At 37.0% G+C, this 25,583-nt stretch overlaps 1 protein-coding gene across 5 annotated transcripts in view; it reads right to left on the bottom strand.

The window, feature by feature from the left end:
* Positions 1-214: 214 nt before the first annotated feature.
* The window catches only part of RFX3 (regulatory factor X3), a 115,559-nt gene continuing 90,190 nt past the window's right edge, over positions 215-25,583 (bottom strand). For all 5 annotated transcript variants that reach the window (XM_072921772.1, XM_002195823.6, XM_072921774.1 and 2 more), the window contains 8 exons: positions 25,179-25,294; positions 24,436-24,590; positions 20,149-20,246; positions 19,730-19,879; positions 18,133-18,341; positions 16,995-17,148; positions 14,894-14,936; positions 215-13,990 (listed from right to left, as the gene is read on the bottom strand). In XM_072921772.1, coding sequence (XP_072777873.1) covers positions 13,752-13,990; positions 14,894-14,936; positions 16,995-17,148; positions 18,133-18,341; positions 19,730-19,879; positions 20,149-20,246; positions 24,436-24,590; positions 25,179-25,294 — 1,164 coding nt within the window. In that variant the 3' untranslated portion in view covers positions 215-13,751. The remainder of the gene's footprint in view (positions 13,991-14,893; positions 14,937-16,994; positions 17,149-18,132; positions 18,342-19,729; positions 19,880-20,148; positions 20,247-24,435; positions 24,591-25,178; positions 25,295-25,583) is intronic.

Below are 25,583 nucleotides of genomic sequence, written 5' to 3' on the forward strand. Positions count from 1 at the left end.
TCAGAGGTTCTTTCCAAGCCTAGCAGTTCTGTGTTTCTGTGATTCAAAACACTTGCGGTTTTTGCCATCTGAGACACACTTGTTACTTAGTTCTGTTATTGTTAAATTAAAAAAAGTGGTCTTATTTCAAAGATATAAGTGCAGTAATATTTATCTCAAAATCAACAGTACAGCAGTCCAAAACAGCTATATAAAAACTGAAACCATTCAGATATGTTTGTAACAAGAAAACAAATTTATTGATTTTAAAAGACAAGACACAATTTTGTTTTGAAAAACACAAGAAAGCTAGCCTGAGTTCAAGTCTGAAATATTCAGAAAAATCCTACTGTCTTTAGTATGTTCCAGTCATTTTTTTATACAACACACTAAAAGTTAATATATATTTTTATAATTATAAAAGGTCCCCAGTTATTGTACAGTACACAATACAAATTGCCAACAAACTATTATTTAGCTCCTGCCAGTTTTGAGAGGACATTATATACTAAAAGATTTAGCATTTGTCACAAAAATCACATCAGGAAATACGTATTTACAAAATCAAATACATTATACAAAAAAAACCATCACGTTATTCTGTAAAGATGTCTTCTTTAAATAATTAAAAAGTATATTCAACTGTAGCCCAAAAACTGGAAAAGAACATTACATTATCTCACACATACAATCTACAAAAAGTTGCTTACCTCATTTACATAATATATTCAGTCAACTGGAAAATAAGAATTTGAATATGTCCTAGTGTTATGATGTTTCTGTGCTGTGGGACTGGATAATGTAATCTGCCACTTACTAAGTGAAATTTAAATGATGGCACTTAAAAAAAATACAGTATAAAATAAATGCAACAAGGGAAGTTTGCTAGAAGGTAAGAAAGCCCTGAGTGATGATAAAATTACTGATTGGTAGCTCTAGAATTAACCTAATTAAAGTTTACCACCTCAGGCACAATTTTCCAAGTTTTTGAAAGGCACTCGAAGTTTCTTTACCAGCCTCATTGGTTATTAACTGTAAATCCAAATTTTCAGTGGGTATGAGTGGAAATGGACAACTTGCTTTGGTACAAAGTGATATTTTCCCAACATATTTTAAGTTAACTGGGTTACTTTAAGATGGGTATTTAATGTTTAAATACAAGGCAGTCACTTTAATATTGTATGGAAGGAAACTTTACTTGGGGAACCCATTAAATATTCTTTGTGTAAAAAAACTTTTGCTGGTATCAGTGAGTCAAAAAGAATTGAACTGAGTTCCTGTTAAAACGCAATCCATTAAAGGTTCTTCCTCTGAAGTCTAAATTCCTCCTAAAATGACATTTATTATTTCAGAGTCAAATTAATCTAGAAGTGAAAATTCCTGTAAGATGTTTGCACCATAACCAAGAAAGTGCTTAAGAACATACAAAGAATATCTTCCTGAATTAGTGTTACATGAGGCTCATTTGATGCCCATAGGCTTTTTCTGGGCCTTGTTTTCTACAGTGAATTTCAGCCTTAATGAGCAATCTCCAAGAACAATTCTTACCAAATATTTAACTACTCAGGGCTTCCAATCCCAAAATGCCAATTTATTTTTTTCAACAGGAAAAGAAGGAAATAAGAATAAAACAAGAGTTAAAATTATAGTTTTCAAACTAAGGCATATTTTACTTCAAACAAACACTAGGCAGTCACTTTGTAAGTGGCTTTTACTATTTCTTAGTTAAACTGGTAAATTAAACTCAGGTCTACTGGCACATAAAATCACTAGCAGCAATGATCAAGGCATGCAAACTCAGAAGCATTTACAGTAAATTATGAATAAAAAAAGTTGTTAAATTAAAACCCTTTGAGTATTGCATTTAAGTTAATTAATTATGCATTAATTTGCATTAACTGACTAAAAATGTTTACAACTTACTTGCACTATACTACTGACGTAATTCCCTTAAATAACTTTAAATGATACCCTTTTTCTTTGCCCTCAGCTAGACTTAAGTAAGTACAGCTGCTTTAGTGTTTGCTGAATGATATTGCAAGAAACCAGTAGAAAATGTACTGTATTCTCACTTAGTAAGGTGGCATCAGTATCTCTAAGTTAAAAGAATCTTTACTTGCTGCTACACTTCTTCCCTTGTTCCTGTAAGCGGTAATTTTAAGAACAAAGGGGCTTTTAAAATTTTTTGCTCATGCAATTTCTAGGTTGCTTTTAAATTTCTGACATTCAATAAGGGCCATCCAAACTATACCCTTGTATGTGAAATTTAATAAAATACCTTCATCTTCTAGCTAGTCATTATTGCAGTGACTGAGTTTTAAAAGGAATATTAACATAATTGTGCACTTTTTGTTCCTGTTTGTCACAAACACTGCCAAAAATTTCAATGCAAACACATCAAATACTCTGTAAAATTTATTATTACTAAAACTTCTTTTAATCCTAAAGATTTCTCTTTTACAGTACCAGAGTACTCCAATACTAATCTATCTCAGGAAATTTTCAAAATAGCTGAATATATTTTCTAAACCTTTATCTTTGTCCTAGGGTGACGTTATGATGCTAGTATCCCCAATAGTATGTTCTGTTTATGCTGGCTGTTATATTCTGTGCCTTCAAGACAGGCTTTGAGAGCAAAGGCAGGGAGAAGAAGACGAAGGAGTTTTGTTATTAGCCTGCACTCACTCCTCCACAGTTTGCTGAAACACAGAATTCCACTATGTTGTCTGGGCACAGACAGGGCAAAACACTGCGCTCCTTTGCTTTTTAGTTAGTTTAGCGAGCTGAGGCAGTCCAAGCTTTCCCTGGACTGGTTTTCTTTCCCTTCTCTTGGATCCGTTCAAACCTGCTCTGGCCTGGGACCCAGGGAAACACCAGGAGCTCACGCTTTGTGGCCTACCAGGACCTCCTGTGGGCAGCAGCAGCCTTTCCCAGTGCCGCAGGGACTGATAACAGAGTGACCACCCCAGAGAGACTATCTGGATTTGTCATCTCTTCAGAGCGACAAATGAGTTTTGTCATCTGGCATTGTTCATTTTTTGTTCTGGGGAGTGCTTTGCCTGTTTAAATAAACAGGTTTTTTTCCACTTCTCTCTGAGGAAATTCTTCCCAAACCGTCTTGGGGGAGGGGCTATGTGGTTTTGCTTTCTGGGAGGGGGCCCTTTTTGGAGGTTTTCTCCCAAATTTGCCCTAAACCAGGACAAATAATTGGTGCCCAACATGGAACTCGAGAGAGTGGAAAAAACCTCGTTCTAATTGTATTTTGGTTGTAATTACTCTGTGTTGGTATAGAGCAGTTAATAGCCATGTTGTTTGAATTCATAATGTCATTTGGGTTGGAGGCTTGCATGTGTTTCTGGTCCCTAGGTTTTTTCGAGGTCTTAATACCTCTATGGTCCCTAGGTTTATTTTCTTATCCAGAAACAGCTCCAGTATTGTCCCAGTACAAAGTGTTTGCAGCAGATGGGCACTGACTAGAATAACTATTGGGCTGGGCTTAGTGGTAATGACTTGCAGGAAGTTTATAAAAGTGCTGGAGTCTGTTCCAGGAATGTATGGTTCATGGTTATGGTTATGCACCCAGTTTGTTAGGGGAGGTGCAGGAGATGAGGCCTTTCAGCCTTTACTTTCCTTCTTCTCTCCTGAATCTGTTACATCCCTATTGGACAACATTCCCTTTCCCTTGAATGTAAAAGAGACCATCTTCCTGGTGTTTAATCTGGTAAGCTTTCTCTATACAGTCTGCAGCTTCTCTAAAATGAGGGCTGAGATTTCTAGAGGGGCCGATGAAACCCCAACCCAGGAGTAGACCCAGGCATGGAGCATCCTGAGTGGTGTGGGAAATGGTAGGATATGGGCCAAATCCTGAAGGAATTTTATGACCCTATATTCTGGGACTTTCCGCGTGAAGAAATTCAGAACCCAAGTGGGGTTCTGAGGTGAGGAAATACCTGAAAGAGAAGTGCCATGATGACCCTAAGGAGAAAAGATCATTGCAGTGAGCTGGGTCCTGGCCTATGCTTATCGCACCCTGCTAGATACTGTAGGGCAGCAGACAGAGGAAGGGGGGCAGGGAGATAAATCAGCAGCTATCCCAGTCACTCAGGCTGCAGACAACACCCCAGTTACAAAGCCAGCAGCTGAACCAGACAGTGAGCCTAGGCTAGCAGCTAAACCAGACTGTAAGCCTCAACCAATGGCTGTTGCTACTAGCATGAGAAGCAGAAAGTGCACAGACAAGACTGATCAACCAGTGGATGATGACAATGACTAAGATGATGGCAATGATGATGATTATGATAATGCAGGAGAAGGACCCTCAATGCCTGCTGACATAAAATCAGGAGTTAAAGCAACTGGCACAAGATCAGAAGCCAATACTGAGTCCTTTACCCTGAAGGACATTTGTGGCCTAAGGATTACACTCAATGATCTGATGAGTCTATAATTAGTTGGTTGGTCTGTCTTTGGGATGCTGCAGGCGAGGCTACAATTCTGGATGGTACTGAGGCAATACATTTGGGATCCCTGTCACATGATCCTGTCATTGACCAAGGAATGATGAGGGGGGCTAACCCTCACAGCCTCTGGGCACGGGTTCTGGAAAGTGTAGCACAAAGATACCTGTGTGCAGATGATCTTTATATGCAGCAAACCCAGTGGAAGACTATAGAACAAGGGATCCAACGTCTGAGAGAAATGGCAGTGGCAGAGATTATCTTCTCAGATGAAATAACAACTAGGAATCCAGACTTGGTACCATGTACATCTGTGATGTGGCGAAAACTTGTACGGCTTGGGCCACATGAATACGCTTCTGCCTTAGCAATAATGAAGCAAGATGAGAGGGATGAGACCGTGCTCGACATGGCAAAGAAGCTCCGAGCATATGCAGATGCTGTACATGGCCCAACCCATGCCAGAATTGCAGCAGTGGAAACATGTCTGCAGAAATTAGAAGACAAGATAGAGAAGAATCATAGGAGACTCAGGGAGGAGATTAAAGAAGACCTTCTCCAAATCTCAGCAGTACAGATCAGAAGTTCTGGTATCCAACGCAGACGTTCCTCAGATGGGGAGAGAATGTACACCCCACGAGTTGAACTGTGGTTCTTCCTGTGCAGTTGTGGAGAAAACGTGAGGAGATGGGATGGAAAATCTACTGCTGCTCTGGCACAACAGGTAACGGGTGCGTGAATTGAAGGAAGGCAAGACTCAGAGAGGAAGTTCCACCAAAATGAGAGCAGCTCCAGGTGCCTGCAGCCAAATTACCAAGTATGATGATGATGATGACGTCTGATCCCCTTTAAAGAACCTCCAAGACATATGCCCAAGGAAGGAAGGATAACCAGGTTTAAAGGGGCCCTGCCTCTAGCCAGGTAGAGGCGAGGGAAAACCGTGTAGATTCGTTGGCCGGCACATCAGAACCACAAAGATATAAAGCTTTGGTTGATACTGGTGCACAATGCACGTTAATTCCATCAAGACACGTAGGGGCAGAATCTATCGCTGGCATGACAGGAGGATCACAGGACTTTACCTTGGTAGAAGCTGATGTAAGTCTGACTGGAAATGAGTGGAAGAAACACCCTATTGTGACTGGCCCAGAGGCCCCATGTATTTTGGGCATAGATTACCTTCGAAGGGGGTATTTTAAAGACCCAAAAGGATTCAGGTGGGTATTTGAGATAGCAGCTGTAGAGACAGAGGGCATCCAGCAACTTGACACCTTGCCTGGACTGTCTGAGAATCTGTCTACAGTAGGACTTCTGAGGGAGAAGAGCAACAGGTACCAACTGCCACTTCAACAGTGCATTGCTGACAGTACAGAACAACTGGAGATGCTGTGGTTCCCATCCATAAGATGATCTGAGAGCTGGAGAGCCAAGGGGTGGTCAGCAAAACCCACTCACCCTTCAACAGCCCCATTTGGCCTGTGCGTAAATCTGAAGGAGAATGGAGATTGACTGTGGACTACCGTGCATTGAATGAAGTGACTCCACCACTGAGTGCTGCTGTGCCAGACATGCTGGAACTCCAGTACGAGCTGGAGTCCAAGGCAGTGATGTGGTATGACACTATTGATATTGCCAATGCATTTTTCTCCTTTCCTCTGGCAGCAGAATGCAGGCCTGAGTTTGCCTTTACATGGAGGGGAGTGCAGTATACCTGGAACCGACTGCCCCAGGGGTGGAAACACAGCCCCACCATCTGCCATGGACTGATCCAGACTGCACTGGAAAAGGGTGAGCCTCCAGAACATCTACAGTATATTGATGATATCATTGTGTGGGGGAAGACAGCATCAGAAATGTTTGAGAAAGGAGAGAAAATAATCTAAATCCTCCTGGAAGCTGGTTTTACCATCCAAAAGAGCAAAGTTAAGGGAGCAGCTCATGAGATCCAGTTCCTGGGAATCAAGAGGCAAGATGGATGGCATCAGATTCCTACAGATGGCATCTACAAGATCACAGCTATGTCCCCACCAACCAACAAGAGGAAACACAAGTTTCCTAGGTGCCATAGGCTTTTGGAGGATGCACATTCCTGAGTACAGCTAGATTGTGAGCCCTCTCTACCTGGTTACCTGCAGGAAGAATGAGTTCCACCAGGGCCCTGAACAGCAACAAGCCTTTGCCCAAATTAAGCAGATCACCCATGCAGTAGTCTTTGGCCCAGTCAGGATGGGACCAGATTTGAAGAACGTGCTCTACTCTGCAGCTGGGAACCATGGTCTGTCCTGGAGCCTTTAGTAGAAGTTGCCTAATGAGACTCAAGGTCAACCACTGGGATTTTGGAGTCAAGCTGCAAAGCCTCTGGAGCAAACTACACTCCCACAGAAAAGGAAATCATGGCTGCCTACAAGGGAGTTCAAGGCGCCTCAGAGGTGATTGGTGCAGAAGCACAACTCCTCCTGGCACCCTGACTACCGGTGCTGGGGTGGATGTTCAAAGGCAAGGTTCCCTCCACACACCAGTGCTACATGGAGCAAGTGGATTGCCCTTATCACGCAGTGTGCCTGTATTGGTAAACTGAATTGTCCTGGGATTTTGGAAGGCCTTACAAATTGGCCTGAAGGTGAAAGTTTTGGTATCACAGATGAAGAACAAGAAACAGTGACATGGGCTGAAGAAGCTCCACCAAATAATCAACTGCCAGCAGAGGAAACACACTACACTCTTCACACTGACGGTTCCTGTCGCATCATAGGGATGAATCGGAAGTGGAAAGCAGCCGTATGGAGCCCTCATGACAGGTTGCAGAGGCCACTGAAGGAGAAGGTGGATCAAGCCAACCTATGGCACTCAAGGCCATTCAACTGGCCCTGGACATTGCAAAAAGGCAGAAGTGGCTAAAGCTCTACCTCTACACTGATTATTGGATGGTAGCCAATGCTCTGTGGGGGTGGCTGAGAGATGAAAAGAGGCTAACTGGCAGCGTAGAGGAAAACCAATTTGGGCTGCTGAAGAGTGGAAAGATATCGCTACCCGGGTAGAGAAGCTACCTGTGAAGGTTCGCTATGTAGATGCCCATGTCCCCAGGAGCAGAGCCAATGAGGAGCACCAAAACAACCAGCAGGTAGATCAGTCTGCAAAGATAGGGGTGTCAAAGACAGACCTTGATTTGGAACACAAGGGGGAGTTGTTCCTGGCTCAATGGGCCCATGATGCCTCAGGTCATCAGGGCACAGATGCCACCTATAAGTGGGCACGGGACTGAGGGGTGTATCTAACCATAGACAGTATTTCTCAAGTGATCCGTGACTGTGAGACATGCGCTACCATCAAACAGGCCAAGCGGGTGAAGCCCCTGTGGTATGGTGGGCGGTGGTCCAAGTACAAGTATGGGGAGGCCTGGCAGATTGACTACATCACACTGCCCCAGACACGCCAAGGCAAGCGCTACGTGCTCACAATGGTAGAAGCCACCACTGGATGGTTGGAAACCTACCCTGTGTCTCATGCTACAGCCCGTAACACCATCCTGGGCCTTGAAAAGCAGGTCCTTTGGAGGCATGGTACCCCTGAGAGGATTGAGTCAGACAATGGGACTCATTTCAAGAACCGCCTTATCAACACCTGGGCTAGGGAACATGGCATTGACTGAGTATACTATATCCCCTACCATGCACTAGCTGCAGGCAAAGTGGAGAGGTACAATGGGTTGTTAAAAATCCAGTTGAAAGCACTGGGTGGGGGAATCTTTAAAAAATTGGGAGCAGCATTTAGCAAAGGCCACATGATAAGTTAACAGCCATGGTTCCACCAATCGAGCAGGTCCTGCCCAGTCTGAGACCCTGAATATAGTAGATGGAGATAAAGTCCCAGTGGCACATGTCAGAGGTTTGTTAGGGAAATCAGTGTGGATCAATCCTGCCTCGAGTACAGACAAACCCATTCATGGGGTTGTCTTTGCTCAGGGACCAGGTTGTACATGGTGGATAATGCAGAGTGATGGAACAACACCATGTGTACCTCAGGGAGATCTGACTGGGGGGTAAGATATGCAAATATCACTGTTTGCTGGATGTTACTGCCATTGTCTGTACATGAAACCACACACACATGAGATAGAAGAAAATGTGTAAGTGTCAAAGGTCTGAGCAAGTGAAAGATGGAGTTTTGAGTGAGTAAAATGAAAGTGGGGAATCCTGCAGGTCTGTATCTGGGTCCTGGATTCAGTGGTCCAGTGTGGGGACACAATGGTGGCATGATGGGTATTGCTTGTAATTTTTGGTTGGAACAGATAGAAGTTTTTATGTGAATAAAATGCATGATGTTTGGTAGTAAGATGATGATATGGGAATAAGGGGTGGAATGTCCTAGGGTGACGTTATGATGCTAGTATCCCCAATAGTATGTTCTGTTTATGCTGGCTGTTATATTCTGTGCCTTCAAGACAGGCTTTGAGAGCAAAGGCAGGGAGAAGAAGACGAAGGAGTTTTGTTATTAGCCTGCACTCACTCCTCCACAGTTTGCTGAAACACAGAATTCCACTGTGTTGTCGGCACAGACAGGGCAAAACACTGCGCTCCTTTGCTTTTTAGTTAGTTTAGCGAGCTGAGGCAGTCCAAGCTTTCCCTGGACTGGTTTTCTTTCCCTTCTCTTGGATCCGTTCAAACCTGCTCTGGCCTGGGACCCGGGGAAACACCAGGAGCTCACGCTTTGTGGCCTACCAGGACCTCCTGTGGGCAGCAGCAGCCTTTCCCAGTGCCGCAGGGACTGATAACAGAGTGACCACCCCAGAGAGACTATCTGGATTTGTCATCTCTTCAGAGCGACAAATGAGTTTTGTCATCTGGTATTGTTCATTTTTTTGCTGGGGAGTGCTTTGCCTGTTTAAATAAACAGGTTTTTTTCCACTTCTCTCTGAGGAAATTCTTCCCAAACCATCTTGGGGGAGGGGCTATGTGGGTTTGCTTTCTAAAGAGGACCCTTTTCAGAGGTTTTCTCCCAAATTTGCTGTAAACCAGGACAATCTTCTAAAGGAATCTTAAAGTAGACAACTTCCTATCTGTAGAATCATGTTTGATTTTCTTTGTATATACATGCAGTTATGAAAACCAGGTAGCTGAAGTACTGTTTTATATTACACAGTACATATAAATGGCAATGAATATTTTGCCTACATCTACTGAGGCCCCTATTAATAAAAAAACATCCCCATATTGTATGCAAGTATTTACTTTAGACATAATTAAAAAAAGATTTACAATACAATAAGCTATTTCAAAGTATATACTCAGTGGACTAGTTAAATTATCTAAAAATCTTTGTTCCCGTCATGTTACTTACAATGCTCAAAGGGTTAATGCAAGGCATTATATCAAATTAATTTCCTAGTACTAGAACTAAGCACTGTGTGTTTATGCTTTTATTCCAGTTTTTATTTTCAGTGTTAATTCACCAAACAAATTAGCAGAGATACTAGAATTCCATGTACCAATTTGCTTTAAACTGTATACAAAGAGCAGGTCCTGTTAGTGTGACAAGGGCCCAATTTTCAGAAATTCATCTTGCTCTCTCAGATTTATATTTCAAACTCTGAAATTATTGTTGTATACTTATATTATTAGTAAATCTGGGTTTTTTGTCAGTGCATTTATGGCTCTCAGTGGTTGGTTTTGTTTTGTAAAAGCATTTAGAATTAAATTGGATTGCAGTGTATCTCTAACATGGATTTTTTCCTAAACAGTGCAGATGTCAATTGGTGAACATGATTTCCTATGGAAAACAAGATAAAACAAAAAGTATTTCATATATTTTAAAATACCTTGCTTTAAATTTAATTTATATATAGACCTATGCATTCCTGAATGACAGAACTTTATTTTCCTATTTTTTTGAACCAAAGGCAGTAATGCCTTTAAAGTTATCATTTTATAGGCAAATAATTCAACATCTACTTTCCAAATTTTTATGGAACTTATTAAAAATGAAGGTGCTTTGAGCATACTACAGTACAAGCAAAAAAAAAAAAAAACCGAAAAAAAGAAAAAATATGTTTTAAATCTGATTTACCACAAGAAAGATGAAAATGTAACAAAACATTTTAACATATATAAAACTTTTGAAAATTGGGCCCTGTGCTTTGTAAAGGTAGTTCAACAAGACCTCTTCCCCCACACTGTTCACTGTGCTATTTTGTGCTAATGGGGGAAATGCCTCTTAAATAACTATTCTGGATTCCATTTCAAGATTAGATAAAACACATAAATCATGTCAACTCTCATAATGTCTACCCTGTGGACACATGCTACACCTCTCCATCGCATTAACAACAGACTTCAGAGCTGGTGTGGCAATGCAGCCGCATGCTACACATTACAGAATACACACTGAGGTATTCGTAACTCTCTACTTCAACAAGTACTAAAACCCAACTATTAAACAGCAAGAGTGTGCAAAATGTTTTATCTAAGCATTTGATTGAAATTTCAGTAAGAACAAAACAAAAGACCCCCAATTCTGTACGTTTACAACACAGTAAGATAGTTCCTCTAAAAAAATCTGGTAAAATATTTAGAATTTAAGAATAAGAATACAGACTCCAGTCAGTTTTTTGAACCTGTGAAAGTTCCATTTTGTCTTGAAAATTCATTGTTTTTAGAATCTATGAAATACATTCCATTTTTGTATTCAGATTTTTGTTCAGTTTTGTTTTTCACATTATGACATTTAACAACTGAGTGGAGTGGAAAGCTAAACAATGAAAGATACTCAAGTCCCACCATATTTAGCAATCTAGATTTACCTTGTACAATTATACTCTTTTCTCAGCAACAACAAATTCAACATTTAACCAAGAAAGAATAAGAAAACACAAATGAACACAAAAATTAAAACAACTACTACAGTATTTTAAAAAAGCTGAAAATGAAAAAAAAAAAGTTGAATTATTTCACTTTATTTTACTTGTAAACATCTTATAATGCACAATGAAGGGGAGTAAATATTTATCACAGCTTAGTTTTAGCATTTTTGGTGAAGGGTACAGATGCGCTGATTTCTAAGGAAAAATCAGGACACACTGAACGATATATGTGACAACAAAATCTATAATGAGATTCAGTGCATTTATGAGTTTAGAAATAATGAATATAAATGTCACTTTGACTTTTTACTGAGGCAAAAGCCATCTACTAACATTAGTAGGAATTATGCCTACACAGAATGAGCTGGATGGGTTCACAATTCTGCAAAGGAATTAATTTTTTTTTTTTTGTGCACCAATAATGTTAGGACATTTTAATTTATGTGCAACTGTATTTGGAGCATATGTAAACTTTAGCAACAAACTTGTTTGCTATAAATACACTTCCATTTTACATGCTCTTCTCCCATTTGGTATATATGACTTGAAAGCCATTTCCAGACACACTAAATAAACCAGAATAAAATAATCCGATTTTTTTTACACAGTCTTTCCTGTAAAGTTGATATTTTTGTGTTCTCATTCACTTTTTGGATTTTTTTTCCTATTTAATTCCACTACTTAAGTGTAGCAAATTAATGTGTCTGCACAATGAAATGTTTGTGAAGAAAAACTTGAGTTCATTAATGTCAATTAATATGGTCTCTATAAACTGATACTATTCAACCATTAAAATGTAATATCTGGCTGATACACCACAAAACATAGAAATTGAAAAACATGCACTGCATTATGTACCTGCTCATTTATTTCTTTTTAGTTTTTAAAATTAAAAGTAGGCAAGGGTTTAGAAAATATATAATCATGCTTGGGACTATGGTCAATCTATTTTGACATTTGAAGTTGGTATTAAAGCTAGTTTTGCTTTCCAAATTCCCAAGCAAATTTTATTTCTATTAAAGTGAAATCCAGCTAGAAACGAGAAAAAATAGGTCTATTGTCATTCTAAGAGGGATATTAAAATTATTTAATAATAAAAAAATCATTTTATTCTTTTGAAGGCTGTGTAACCTGTCCTTACTTCTTAGGGAATTTGAAAATGACAGGCACACCTTGTTGAATTAATTTAAGAGTTAAGAATAACAAAAAGTACTAAGTCTTAGCTTCAGTTCTGTTTAAGGCACCATGTAATAGCCGAGGTACAATGATCCCTGATGTACATTCTTAAATGGCAATGGTCCATCTAGCCACCTATTCAAATTCTACACAATTGGGAATAGGTACAAGTGAGGTGTGCCAGTTACACTGCCTTGTCTAATTTTTGTAAAAATTTAAATCCACTTTAACAACAAGGAAATGTTTTTGAAAGAAAAATTATGCAGGTTGCTACATTCCTTGCATTCTATAAATCACCTTTTCTAAGAGCAGCAGATTGAACCACTAGTAGGAAAAGACCTGGAATAGAAGAAAGTCATCCAAATGGAATGTTTTCCTGTATGTCCAGTTCAGCATAAGTAGCACATACACTTAAAATTAACAATAATCAAGTCACTTCTTTTTTTAGCTTCAGTTTCTAACAACTACAGTGCCGCTGAACAATCAAAAGCATCTGTTCAGTGGCCTCACATATAGAATCAGTAGTCTTCAAAACAGAGGAACTGGTATGTATGCAAATAATATCTGAAACTGTTGATTTTAAATGAAGCTTGCATTGTTTACATCATGTTCAGATAATTAGGTACATTTATGCCATACAGATTACCACATTCTGATACAATTCTGTCTTTTAAACGGCTTCTTCCTCACAGGAAGAAACTAGGAGATCTTCTCAACCCTCCAGCATTAATACAAAAAAATCCCCCTGAATACTCACAATTTTATCAAAATAGTGTCTTCTCGTAGTATGATGAAAAGCACCTTTTATAACAAATTTGATACATCTGCTGTCAAATAAGTATGCCTCCAGTGTAAATCAAAGAAAATAGTTCTTTTGATATTTCACAGAAGTGCATCTAATTAAAAACCTATTTATATGAAATCAGCATCATAACTAATAATTAACATTAAAATATTTTTAAAACTATGAAAAAAATTAAATTATTATAAGAGGACAAAACATTAACATTTAACTTTGCAAAAATCTTCCTTGCATTTGATACAAAGAAACCTCTTCATATTGAGTGGCCAAAGTAAAATGATTTTGTTTACAAAATTTTTTTTGTAAATACGTACAAAATACGTACACCCATTCCATTTAACAACTCCAACAAAATAATGATCAGAAGTTACATTTGACAATAGTCAACCTTCAGACTTATTGTTTTTTTTTTTCTTTTTCCTATTAAACCTAAACAGCTAATGCAATGGGGCGTGTGTTGGAGGCCAGGGGCAGTTTCACATTAGACTGCAGTATATGTATTTCCAGTAGCACTGCATTGTCTGATAGTCTGAGTAGTTGCAACAATGTGCTCATTATGAATTGGGTTCAGGAGGTTCTGCTGTACTCCACTCTCAAGCACTGGCTGCATGCAGCCCACCTGGAATGCCTGGTTTAGCTCAGTTTTCTCCCTCTTAGCTTGTGGCTCTCCACTTTCATCCAGCTCTTCATCTATTTCACTTTCAACTTCGCTGCCCTCATCTGCACAAACAAACCAGCATGTAACTACCACAGAGTGAGAAGTTTCTAATACCAGGCTCTTTATTTGCTAAGCAATAGTTGAAATATAGGGGAGCAATCTGATAAAGCATAAACTGAAAATTAAAATTTTAATGGAAAATAAGTCATCTGTTATCTCAAATAGATAAACAGATTCAGATTTGATCACTTGAGCTACACACTCTTGATGTGGGAAAAAAGCCTGCAATTTCAAAAGGTCTATCAAACAATGTAACTTCATATTGGAAAATACCTCATTTCCTAAGCATGATGAACAAGAGTTGTTACGTTTAGGTACAGATAGGGAAACTGAGGCAAGGAGAGTTGTGGTCATTTGACCCCAAATTTTGACAAATATTCTTATAGTCAGTAGTTGAGTTCTGAGGTCAAATCACCCCAAATCACTCAAGTAGTCAGTATAAGAATGCATGTCAAAACAGAGCATGAAGAGAATTTAAGGAACTAATTTCTCCCTGACTACTTGCATACAATTCTGCTTCTTGACTTAGCAAAACATTCACTACATTTAAATATCCATAAACAACTCTTGTCTTTCTTGCCACAGCTGCTACTCTACTGCATCTTATTAGATATAACAAAATTTGCATAAAAAATTGAATATTTCTTTGTGACAATAATAAACATCTTCAAAATATTCCTATTTTAAAACAAACCTACAATATTCCAGTCATTATTACATGTGGAATATTACATACATAACTATTGTATTATATCAATGTATCCATACAGCATGTACATGCACTTTAAAGGATAATTCAGCTCTAAATTCTGTTTGACTGTGTTTTTAAAACATAAGGATTTATTTGGTTTAGAGACACATTAGCTCTAAACACAATTATACCCTGGAGATACTAAAATGCTTACCTTTATCCATATTTCCAGGGGACACAGCATTTAAATCACCAAACTGCAAAATAAACAATTAAAAAAATGGACACAGTCTTAAGCAAATGTGGACTTAGAATATCTACGATGTAGGAAATCTGTGCTTCACTGGTTTGATGCATTCATTCAAATGCATGATCTTAGCTGCAGCCATAGCCATAGTATGTGCATAGTATTTCAGTCTTGTGCTTATTAAGACAATTATCACTAAGTAAACCCTCAAAAAGGAGAAGTACAACCCTTATTAAAGATTGTTTCCTCAGGGCCTTTGTTGTTTGAAGTGAGCTATTTATGTTTTATAAAGTCATAAATTATAATGGATATTCATTCTGAACTGCCAATATTATAACAAAAACTCCCTTTAAAATTTCCCAGGCACCATTTTAATTGTGCTGGAGCAAAAATGAAGTATGTCACAGTGTTACTAATCTACCTGTAAGGCAGATGAAAGGCACTCCTGAGAAAGGGCTTATAACCTGTTAACTGATTTATATCAAAATTCAGAGCTTTTAAAAGGAGCTGTATGTAAGTTAGAAACCTTCTTCCCTTTCCTTCCTCTGTTTCTCTTGTTTGAAATTTGGAAGGGTAAAATGCCACCAGTGGATACAAATGAAAAGCACATTGTTTAGATAGATACATTTCTAGCTATAAATGACACCAGTCTTTTTCAGAAGAATTTTGCCAATGCCTGTGTCCAAGGTTGGAAGAAGAGGGAGAAGTATGAGTATACTTTTCTCAGCTGCAACCAGTTTATACTGTTTTACAGTGCTTGTTGGACTGTAATCTTCCTCATTTTAGTTCAGCCATTGAATACACAGAAATATAAGAAGATATGCATTTAATGTATTACTTCTATTCTGCCCCTCATCTCCAAAAATTTTGCAATACTTACTTCCTCACAGTATTTCCATATTCAGTCTCATAAACCTTTTAGACAGCCCTATGATACATTTTTGTCTTTATCATATAAAGTCTACTAAGACAACATGAATGTTGTAACTGCATACTTGTGTAGGACTTTCTGCAAATATAAGGCAAGAAATCTAAGAGACTCTATAGTGATGGTGGGTCTTTCTAAGTAGAAAAATGATTTAATTTTTCTGAAACATGTCATGACACATGATATAAAATAATTTGACAAAGCAAGCTGAGACACTTTCCAACTTCTCTTAGAAATATATGATCTCTTTATAATGTTTAATAAACCTATCAATATATCTTGTGGGAAGAATGACAACTCAACTAGCAAAATTACCTGCAATTTATAGGTAACATGGAACATGATAGAGTGACTTGCAAGTGTAAAAATGTAACAAATCTGTCCTATTAATAATTTAACATATTTTTAAATATATCCATTTTCCAGCACCTTGAAGCATTAGTCTTTGGGAATAGTTCATGCTTTCCTTAGCATCTCCCTCAAAATAAAAGGTCAGATGAACTACTGAAAAGAAAAGGGGTAAGAGAAACTTTGCCTTGCAGATGCCACAGCTGGGTGTAAAAAATTAGTTGTGCATTGAGACTCTAGATCTTCCTTATAAGTTAATAGTCTTTGAAACAACTGTATGAAAATCAAATGTGTTACCAACCTCTATGTATGTCTGCACTGGTATGTGAACAGGTCTGGACAAGCCAAAATTCTGCATGTAAACCAGCCTTCTAATGTCAAAAATTTGTGTGGGAATTATGTGTGCAAATGTATGTAAACAGATCCACAAAAGTAACATTTTCCTATTACTATGCTCTTTTTTATTTTCACATAAAATATTCAGGTCTCAAGAAGTGGAAAATAGTTGTTTGTTAATCAACATTTTTCAAACTATGCATATGAATCTGTGTGCAGATTCATAAAAGAGTAAGTTCATTTAGAAATAAATGATTTTAAGAATTCAATGTTATTTTAATACTCTTACAATGAACCAGGGAAACAAGTTTGAAACCACTGTATATATTTGTAACCCAGTATGTAGTAATGCTGCAGAAATCCTACTATTCTACATACACACTTAAAAATGTGCAAACACACTTTCTCCAATTAATCACTAAATCTATCAATCTAGTCTCTTACATATTATCTTACCTCTCCCATAACTGCAATAGGTGTCTCTCCTGTTGCCTGAGCAACACGATGTTCTACTAAGTAAAACATGTATTCATCGTAAAGCAAGCGGATCAGATGAAAAGAGCCAAAGCTAGCAGCACTGCGCAAGGTTAAATCCCGAATCACCATTGAGCTATTCGAAAATAAAAAATATATATATGTTTATGTCACAGCCATTTTAACATTCATCCATGTAGACAGACATTTCACCTCAAAACCAATATTCTCAAAAGTAACATTATCCTCAAATGTCTGATTTAAAGGGATGACAAGGAAAGGGCAATAATTTGCTTCTCTCCTTTCTCAGAAGGTACTGTTGAACACCATGTAGGAAATACCCAGACTGGTTTGGTTATGGTATTGACCTTAGCATAACTACCACTAATTGAACAAGTGTAAAACTTGAAAGAAACTTTGCTGAAAACGTAAACAACTAAAATGGCAAGAAAACTATTTGTTGTAAAGAAACTATTGCTTAAATAGTGTCTGTTGTGTCAATCTTTCCAGGGCAATGCTTCCAATTGCCAGAATTTAAAAGCTTTGAAACTTAAAATTCAAAAACAATAGAATTATTGTGTGTTCATATTCTATCTTCGTATCTTCAGCAAGCAGTCACTACAGCCAGGTTCAAAGAACAAGGTTTACTCTGATAACTGTTTCAATAAGCAGCTAACATGAAATGCTTGTCTTAATGTTCTTTTCATATATTAAAAACAGCTTTTGCCTTTCTTATCCAATAAACATTGATGCCACAATGTTTTAGTAAGTACACTAATGTGTACTTACTAATGTACTTACAATGTTTTAGTAAGTGACTTAATAACTACATAGTTTTTTAACCAAAACAATTCATAATATGTTTCTAACTCTGGACAAAATTACACCTGCATTCATTTTCAGATGGCCTTTAAAACAATAAACTAGGGTGATTTAGGTCTCAGTTCATTTGCTGATAATCCTGAGTTCAAGGTTATTAACAGAAATCCTCTGAAAAAAACCCATGTTTTTCATGATGTTCCAAGCCACTGTTTGATATTATATTTGTCAACTTCATTACAATGCACAATTCAGTAATTAATAGAATAGTTAGAATGTTTTAAAATCTATTAAATACTACCTGTAGAAAGACCATTTTAACAGAAATTGCCGTGCTGCTTTAGGAAAGCTAGGTCTTCCTTCATACGGTTTCAATGCTTGCATCATTACATTATCAAGCCAGGCAGCCCACTGCTCCAGGGTGCTCTGCTGTTGAAGAGTCATCTTGAAATCTGTTTCGAGTCTCTGAACCATGTTGTCATCACACTGGCACACCCAGGAAGCCTGCTCCTGTTATAGCACAGAATGCTCTTGAATAGACAATACCTAAGCCAAGCACACAGTGTAATTGTATCTCAAAGGTTAAGCTGTTCAATGGATGAAAGAGACTTGATCCACTTACTAGACAGACTAAGAAGTGGTTTTTATTTTATGTCTATTGTAATTTTGTTGAAAGCAAATAGGTGGGAAAAGCATAGCATGAAAGAACAGACATCAATGTAAACAAAAAAAAGTTTCCTGTTTCCCACATTCATTTGTGAGAAAGGGCTTCTACTTTTGTAATTTTTCTATTGAAATACTTGTATCCTGTAAATTTTTTCTGGGATTTCAGGCAGGACAAGCAGGAAGAAGAGTCAAATGCAGGGAACTAAAGTAATAAAAGAAATAGCAAGAAATCAAGTCCAACATTCTTTTGTTCTAAAGAAGCTTAAAGACAAACCCTGTTACATTGTCTTATAAGAGAAACTTCATATGCAAACGAGGATTGTTTTCTGACTCTACGCAGTATTAGATTACACATTACTTAAAGACAACATAAGCTGCACACAAGCGGAGAAACACACTATGCAGAATTCAGCAATTTAGTGAGTGTTACCAAGTTTAAATTAATTTAACGGTTAAATTCAGAAAATGAGAAAAAAATGACTGCTGACTAACTGCTTGCTATTTCCATTGAAACTCTAGTTGTCATGTGCCAATTTAATATATTATTCACAGACTGTCATGTCAACATATTACTGTACTTAATATATTGTACCTTTGGTCAAGAACTCTTGATTAGATTTCTGTTAGGTGTGTTAACAAGTACATTAAAATGCTCATTTACAACAAAGAGAAACAGAGAACTACCAGGAATCTGAAACCTTTCACTTTGCTGGCCAAAAGGACAAAAGTATTTTTCCTCAGACAAGCAAAAACATGTAGAGAAATTAAGCTTAGTACAAATATATTGTAAATTTAGGCAGAGGCATGTAGAAAAAAAAACTACTAAAGTTTCAATACTAATGTATGGAGACAGTCTCTACTGAAAATGCTATGCATTTAATAACTTAAGAGACATTCAGAAGATCCTAAAATATCTAATCCTAAAATATCATTTTTGCTATTAGTAAGACACGATTCATGCTAGCCTTTCTAAGAAAGTATTTGCTCTATATATTTGCATAGAAGTTGGAAGAATATGTGCATTTCAAGAGAGTAAATAGAAACAGGTAATGGTTCTGAGCTCTTACCTTCCTAAAGCATAAGCTGTCACATTTGGACTTAGTCACAAAGAATATGAATGAGCAAAATACTAGCACTTGCCTTTCTTGATAGAATGATGCCTGACAATACTGTTCAAAATCATAGAAGAAGTAACACTTAAAAACACCCTGCTATTCAAAATTAATTTTTACCTGAACATTGGCAAAATCAACACGGTTGAGATCATTGAGCATCTGGTTGATTTGAGAAGTGTTTTGAAGCACAGCACGAGCTGCTTGAGCCAGGTGATTAAGAGATGTGTATCTTCGCAGAGTCTGGGCAAAGGCACTTACAGCGGCAACCTATGATGAAATTTATTATTTTTAAATATTGTGCTCCACAGATTAATTCTACAGATTGAGTCTTGACTTTCATTTTAATACTGTATATCAATGAGTCCTCATATTTGAATTATCTCATTTAACAGATCAAATAAATTATTTCCTCTGCCATTATTTGATGCTTGATGCTAAACATGAAATTTAGCATTAACGTTAAAATGCCTCCCCTTTTAGATGCTACTGCCCACTTGGTTTGCCACTACAAGAATAGTACTTCAAGTTTCATCTACCTTGGTTTGTATCATCCTTTGTGGAATATTGTTCATGGCATTTGAAAGCCAACCTTCAAGGCTTTTTGCAAAATTGCGAATGGCTTGGGTCAAGGCACCTGCACATTGGAGAATAAAAACAGAATGAAAATAAAGCAGTGCACCTATCTTGAAATGTTTTGCATCCTCAGAACTCTTGCGCCCAACTTTCAGGTCTGCTGCATTTACTTACTTGACAAATCTAGTCTAGGCTCAAAATACCTCACTGAGATAAATATTACACAGTAATGTATTAATAATATAATGTAATAATTATTTTTAGTTTTGGTTTAATAAGCAGTTCTGACTTCTTCACCAGACAATCTTCCAAAGAAGTTTGTGACTTAGCAGTATTGTTTGGGGCACTCCTATACAAGAACAACACTAACTGCAGCAACTGTGGTGGAATTTTCCATCACAAATTTTCAGCTTTCTATTTTACCTAGATAACTCTTTCAAAAAGCAAAAGTCTGGGGGAAAATCTACTTACAGGAATACTGCAATTTCCTCAAATAAGTCCAAAGTAATCCTAAACTATGTCAGAGTGCTTCGAATAAATTCCGTTCACATGCAGTCCTTAATGATATCATCAATAAGCAAGATATAGGAGTGTGTTTCACTGTCAGGAAGTGGAATTATTCAAATGACTATGAAATCTGTGTGCATTTTGTTTATTTTCTATAGCATCCACAGAAATGCTGGATGGCTGTCAGATTTAGAGAGACACTGCTGCATTACTAAAAGCAGAAATTTTAATTTATCAAAAGAGGACCGGAAGTATTGTCCCAAGGAATAGTATCTGGAAAAAATGAAATCATATTTTCTGAATGATAGAAACACAGCTTTCCCATGCCTAAAGCTGATACATTGAAATAACAGCACTACACTCAAACTGCTGCAAAAAGTAGGCGAAAAAAAGGAAAAAAACCTAAAGATTTCTGAAGACTACTAGAGAATGAATACAACCACAAAAGTAAAGAGGGAAAAAACCCTAAAGAATACATTTTTTAAATAATACATTTTTAAAATAAAGCTTTCTACCAGAAATGTAAATTTACTAAAAGAAAAACTGCACTATTTGTGGTATCTTTTTCAAATGTCTTCAAACTTGCAGTCATAAGCAGTAGAATCCATATTGGTAATTATAACTCACCGCACCTTTGGATGCTTAGCTGACCACACTTTGATCTTACAAAGTATATGTGTTAGCCGAGCCCTCTTATTGTATCAGGTTTTTTCCTTCCTTTAAGGATTACATGTGAAGAACAAGCTTTTTTCTTCAGCCCTGTCAATCCCCTAGCTCACTTGTGTTGCTTTGTAAATTATTTATGTGCACTTACTAATTGACTATGTACTCACTCACATTTTCTTACCTACCAGAGAAGATGGAAGTAATAATGTAAATACTGTATGAGTAGTACTTGAGCATTTAAGAAAACAAAATTACCACTTTTTCACTTCTAGTGTTCTCATTACTCTTTTTTACCCAAGTTTATATATTTTACAAAATTATTTGCATCACTGTAATGCCATCTCTTTTAAAAGAAATATTTTAAATTTATTTTAAAAATAAATATGGAAAAGCAGCTCAGGCCTTTAACTAGAAAGAAAAATGAATAAATAAAAGGAATTCTAAGTTCTGAAGAAATAAAATAGCAAAAGTAGCTAATCAGGCATTGTATTTTATAGAACCATCATGAATTTCTAATGACTTTTGAAGATATATTAAATACAGAATTTTTCTCATATCCCTAACTACACATCTAGCCATTATCAAAACCATAAGTACTACACCCTTGAACTTTTAAGTTCATCTGAACTCTTTCAAGAATCTTTGTATGATAAGTGTGGTGAAAAGTAAATGGCCTAAATCATTAAGTGTTGCTAGTCACACACTAAAAGATGTGGCAATGGCAATTATGGAAAGTTTGATTTGCATAAACACCTAAAAAGCTTGACTTCTGAATCCAAACCCCTCTGACTTGTACAAAACTGAGCTTTATAGTCTTTCCATCACTTCAATTGTTTGCCAGTCTAGAATTGTGTAATATGACGTGGAAGTGTACTTTGCATAAATTCTCTATCATGGAAACTAACTCACAAGCAAATTTGTTACTGTCCATTCTGCCATGTGAGAAGATGCAAGATGTCCATTCTAAAATATAACAGGACATTAGATAATTATAGTCTTTTATTCTCTTCAAGCCCCTTTCAAATTAATATTTGTCCCTATTTTGAGCAGCAGCTGCTGCTACCTTCCCATTTACTCAAAAAAATCATAAACATGCCTTTAATGAAGCATTTGTAGTCCCCGCACCTCTACAGAGTCCAAACATTCCTACAAACTGCTATTTTCCCACAGAGGGTGATGAATTTGTCTGCTTCACCCAGCTGCATTTTTGTTACAGTCAACCTTAATCCATTATTTTAGTCTCTTGTAATGACTGGAGATGCTTTTATTCAAAAGAAGGAGTTTTAAAAAATCATACAACTTTAAACATTTAACAGTGAAGAAGAAATTTGGATGGCCCATTATTTAAAGGAAAGCTGCTAAAAAAAGCCATTTAGTTAGCCGGTCCTAAAGGATAAAGTAAGAAAATATGTTAGCTGTCTTCCAAATGTAGCTCAGTGAATGCAATTCTGAGCAGAAAACCACTGGACTGTTCACAGAAAGGAGGCAGAGGTCTCTTGGGATGTATTTGTCCTGGGATCAGATGATATGTTTGAATCCAACAGTCTGATAACCATCCCCAAAACAGGAATGTCAAACACCGTAGGTATCAATTAATCAAATATGACTGGTAATTCTAGAAAGAAAGAAATAGCATGAAAAGGATATGATGCATCTAGTTATTGGTATTAATTGATTTTGTCCCATTTTCTAGTAATCCTGTACTGGCAATGACCAATGCATCTTACATAACAAGGCAGGAAGACAGCATGATGTAATTTAAATATCTCTCTAGAGGCTGCCAGGCTTTACAGGAAAAGCAACTGAAAAGGAGAGGGTCAGGTTTGATGAAAAATTGTCTGCACTACCTTTTTATTCGGAAATTAACTTGCTTTTACAAGTGAGATTTTTCATTCAACCTATTAAATGTTATAATTAAATTTGAGGGAGTTTTTATTATTACCTAATTGTTTGTGATACACTATATTACTCTAAAATCCTACCTAATGGTATGGTCATTAAAGGAGTAAAAACTTAAATATAAACCAATGCAAAATAGTTTACACAAGAATAGTTGCCAATAATTGCATGTATTTGAGAAAACATTTTTCCTTTATTCTGCTTTATAGATGCACAAATTATGTCAACTGCTACCAAGAACTTACTTGTTCCTTACACAAAAGGTAAAATTGTGCATTGTAAATGGCAAACCTTCACATTTTATACATTTTCAGTTTCAATTTTTTTGGTATTATACATAATTTGCTAAAACCTCATTTTATACCACTGGCAAGCAAGAAGTCAATAATGCGTTTTTGCAAGGCACTACCACCAAATATTCTAACTGCTTATTACTGCTGGACTCACTATAGCAGAGGAGGTGTTCACAGCATGACAATATAGCTTTGTTACCTGCAAAACTACTTTCAGCCTTAATTAAAAAAAAGAATCAATACAACTTTTTAAAGTAAATACTGTTTTTTTTTTTTTCATTGGAAGAAGATAATAGATAGGAATTATGAGGGTTTTAGTGGGTTGCTAACATGATTGCAGTATAACATTTAGGACAGTATATGTGAGAGAATAAATACTTAATGAAGGAGTTAAACTTCATTCACATAAATTTGTTTTCTACCAAAGATAGAAATACATTGCTAGAGCAATGGCAGATTCTAGTAAAATTAAATTTGAAAAGAAACCTCTACTTCTGGTAATAGTGGTATGACTGGGCAATCATGCACTATTTCATGCAGAATGTATGACAGAAAAACAGTAGATTAGAGTAATAAATTGGACTAGGAATTTTTCATTGCCATAACAGTTACTAGAATTGATTTCAGCAGTCAGGGATAAAGGACCACCTCTCCAAACATGGAATCATAAAGACCACAGTTCTCTCCCAGCCTAATCAAAGATTAATATGTGATGTAGGCATTTCCTAGCACAACTCCTTACACAACAAAACTGAGGATAAATTATACAGTATTTTGTAACTTTCAAATTTTTTTCTTAAGTTGTCCCATGAGGCATAAGTACACCTCTGCCATATACATGCTTGCAGAAAAATCTTTATAAAAAGTTTCAGGTGTTGAACTTACTAGGAATAGGTCTAAGGACGTCAGGAATGAGAATCTCCACCAAAGCCTGGTACATCACATGGTCACAGTTACACATCCATTTCAGAATAGACTCATTCTTGCACAGAGTAATCAGCTTTGCTTTAGGAAGTCGACTTTCTATTTCACTCAGATTGCTGGTGTTAAAAAAATGTAGCAAATTAATAAATGAATAATGCATTTGTGGCACCTAGAGGCATGGTTTAGCAGCTAACATGGCAGTGCTAGTTTAACAGTTGAATTTGACTTTTCTGACCTAAAGTTTTTATGATTCCATGAGTTACAGCAGGTAAAAAATTGGGTGTTAAAATGTACTTTTTTATACAGGCATCATAGATCTCTCAGTTGCACCCAATGTAACTTACTTACATGTTGTCTCACGTGGAAATGGGTTTAAGAAATGTCTCCATAATTCTCCTACAGCTCATAAACAGTGCAGACATACGAATGATCCTTTTGCTTTAAAAGAAGTGGATTGAATATTGGGAAGAGACAACTTCACTGTATTTGTCTATGCAAAATACCCCCATGGATGACACAATATGGATGTCCCAAGACTGTCCTTTGGCATACACCCAGGCTATACAAAACTGCCAGCCAATGTAAATTTAATTTGGGAAATAATCATAGGAGAAAAAATTACTATTTTAAAACTAATAAGATTTTTTAAATTTCACACTTACATTATCATGAGACACATGAAACAAAGAGAAACATTTCCTGACCTTGGTTCATTAACAGGAGTGCCATCAGGTGGAGCAGAAGGAGAATAGCGCCAGAAAGTTTGCCACAATTTTTCTATCAGGCTGAATTGAAGATTAACAACCACATCCAGTATTGCCTGAAAAAATGAAACATGAGATCATATTGTTTTTTACCCAGAATCCCTCCAAAACCAAATCCAACTACATCTACAGCTCTTTTCCTTCATCACAGAGTGGAACCAAGACAAACTGTGTATTTCTCCAGTTATAAATGGTACCTGTTCTATTACCTTTGATACCTATAAATTATCCAGTACTAAAAATTGTTGTGCACAGAGACTTGCATAAGGCTTGCATGGAAGTCTCTGGGAACTAGTATGGCCTATGTAAACATATCAGAGGACTTTAGGCACAGAAAATACCTAC

This window comes from Taeniopygia guttata, chromosome Z, assembly GCF_048771995.1.
Source record: "Taeniopygia guttata chromosome Z, bTaeGut7.mat, whole genome shotgun sequence".
NCBI classification, from domain to species: domain Eukaryota; kingdom Metazoa; phylum Chordata; class Aves; order Passeriformes; family Estrildidae; genus Taeniopygia; species Taeniopygia guttata.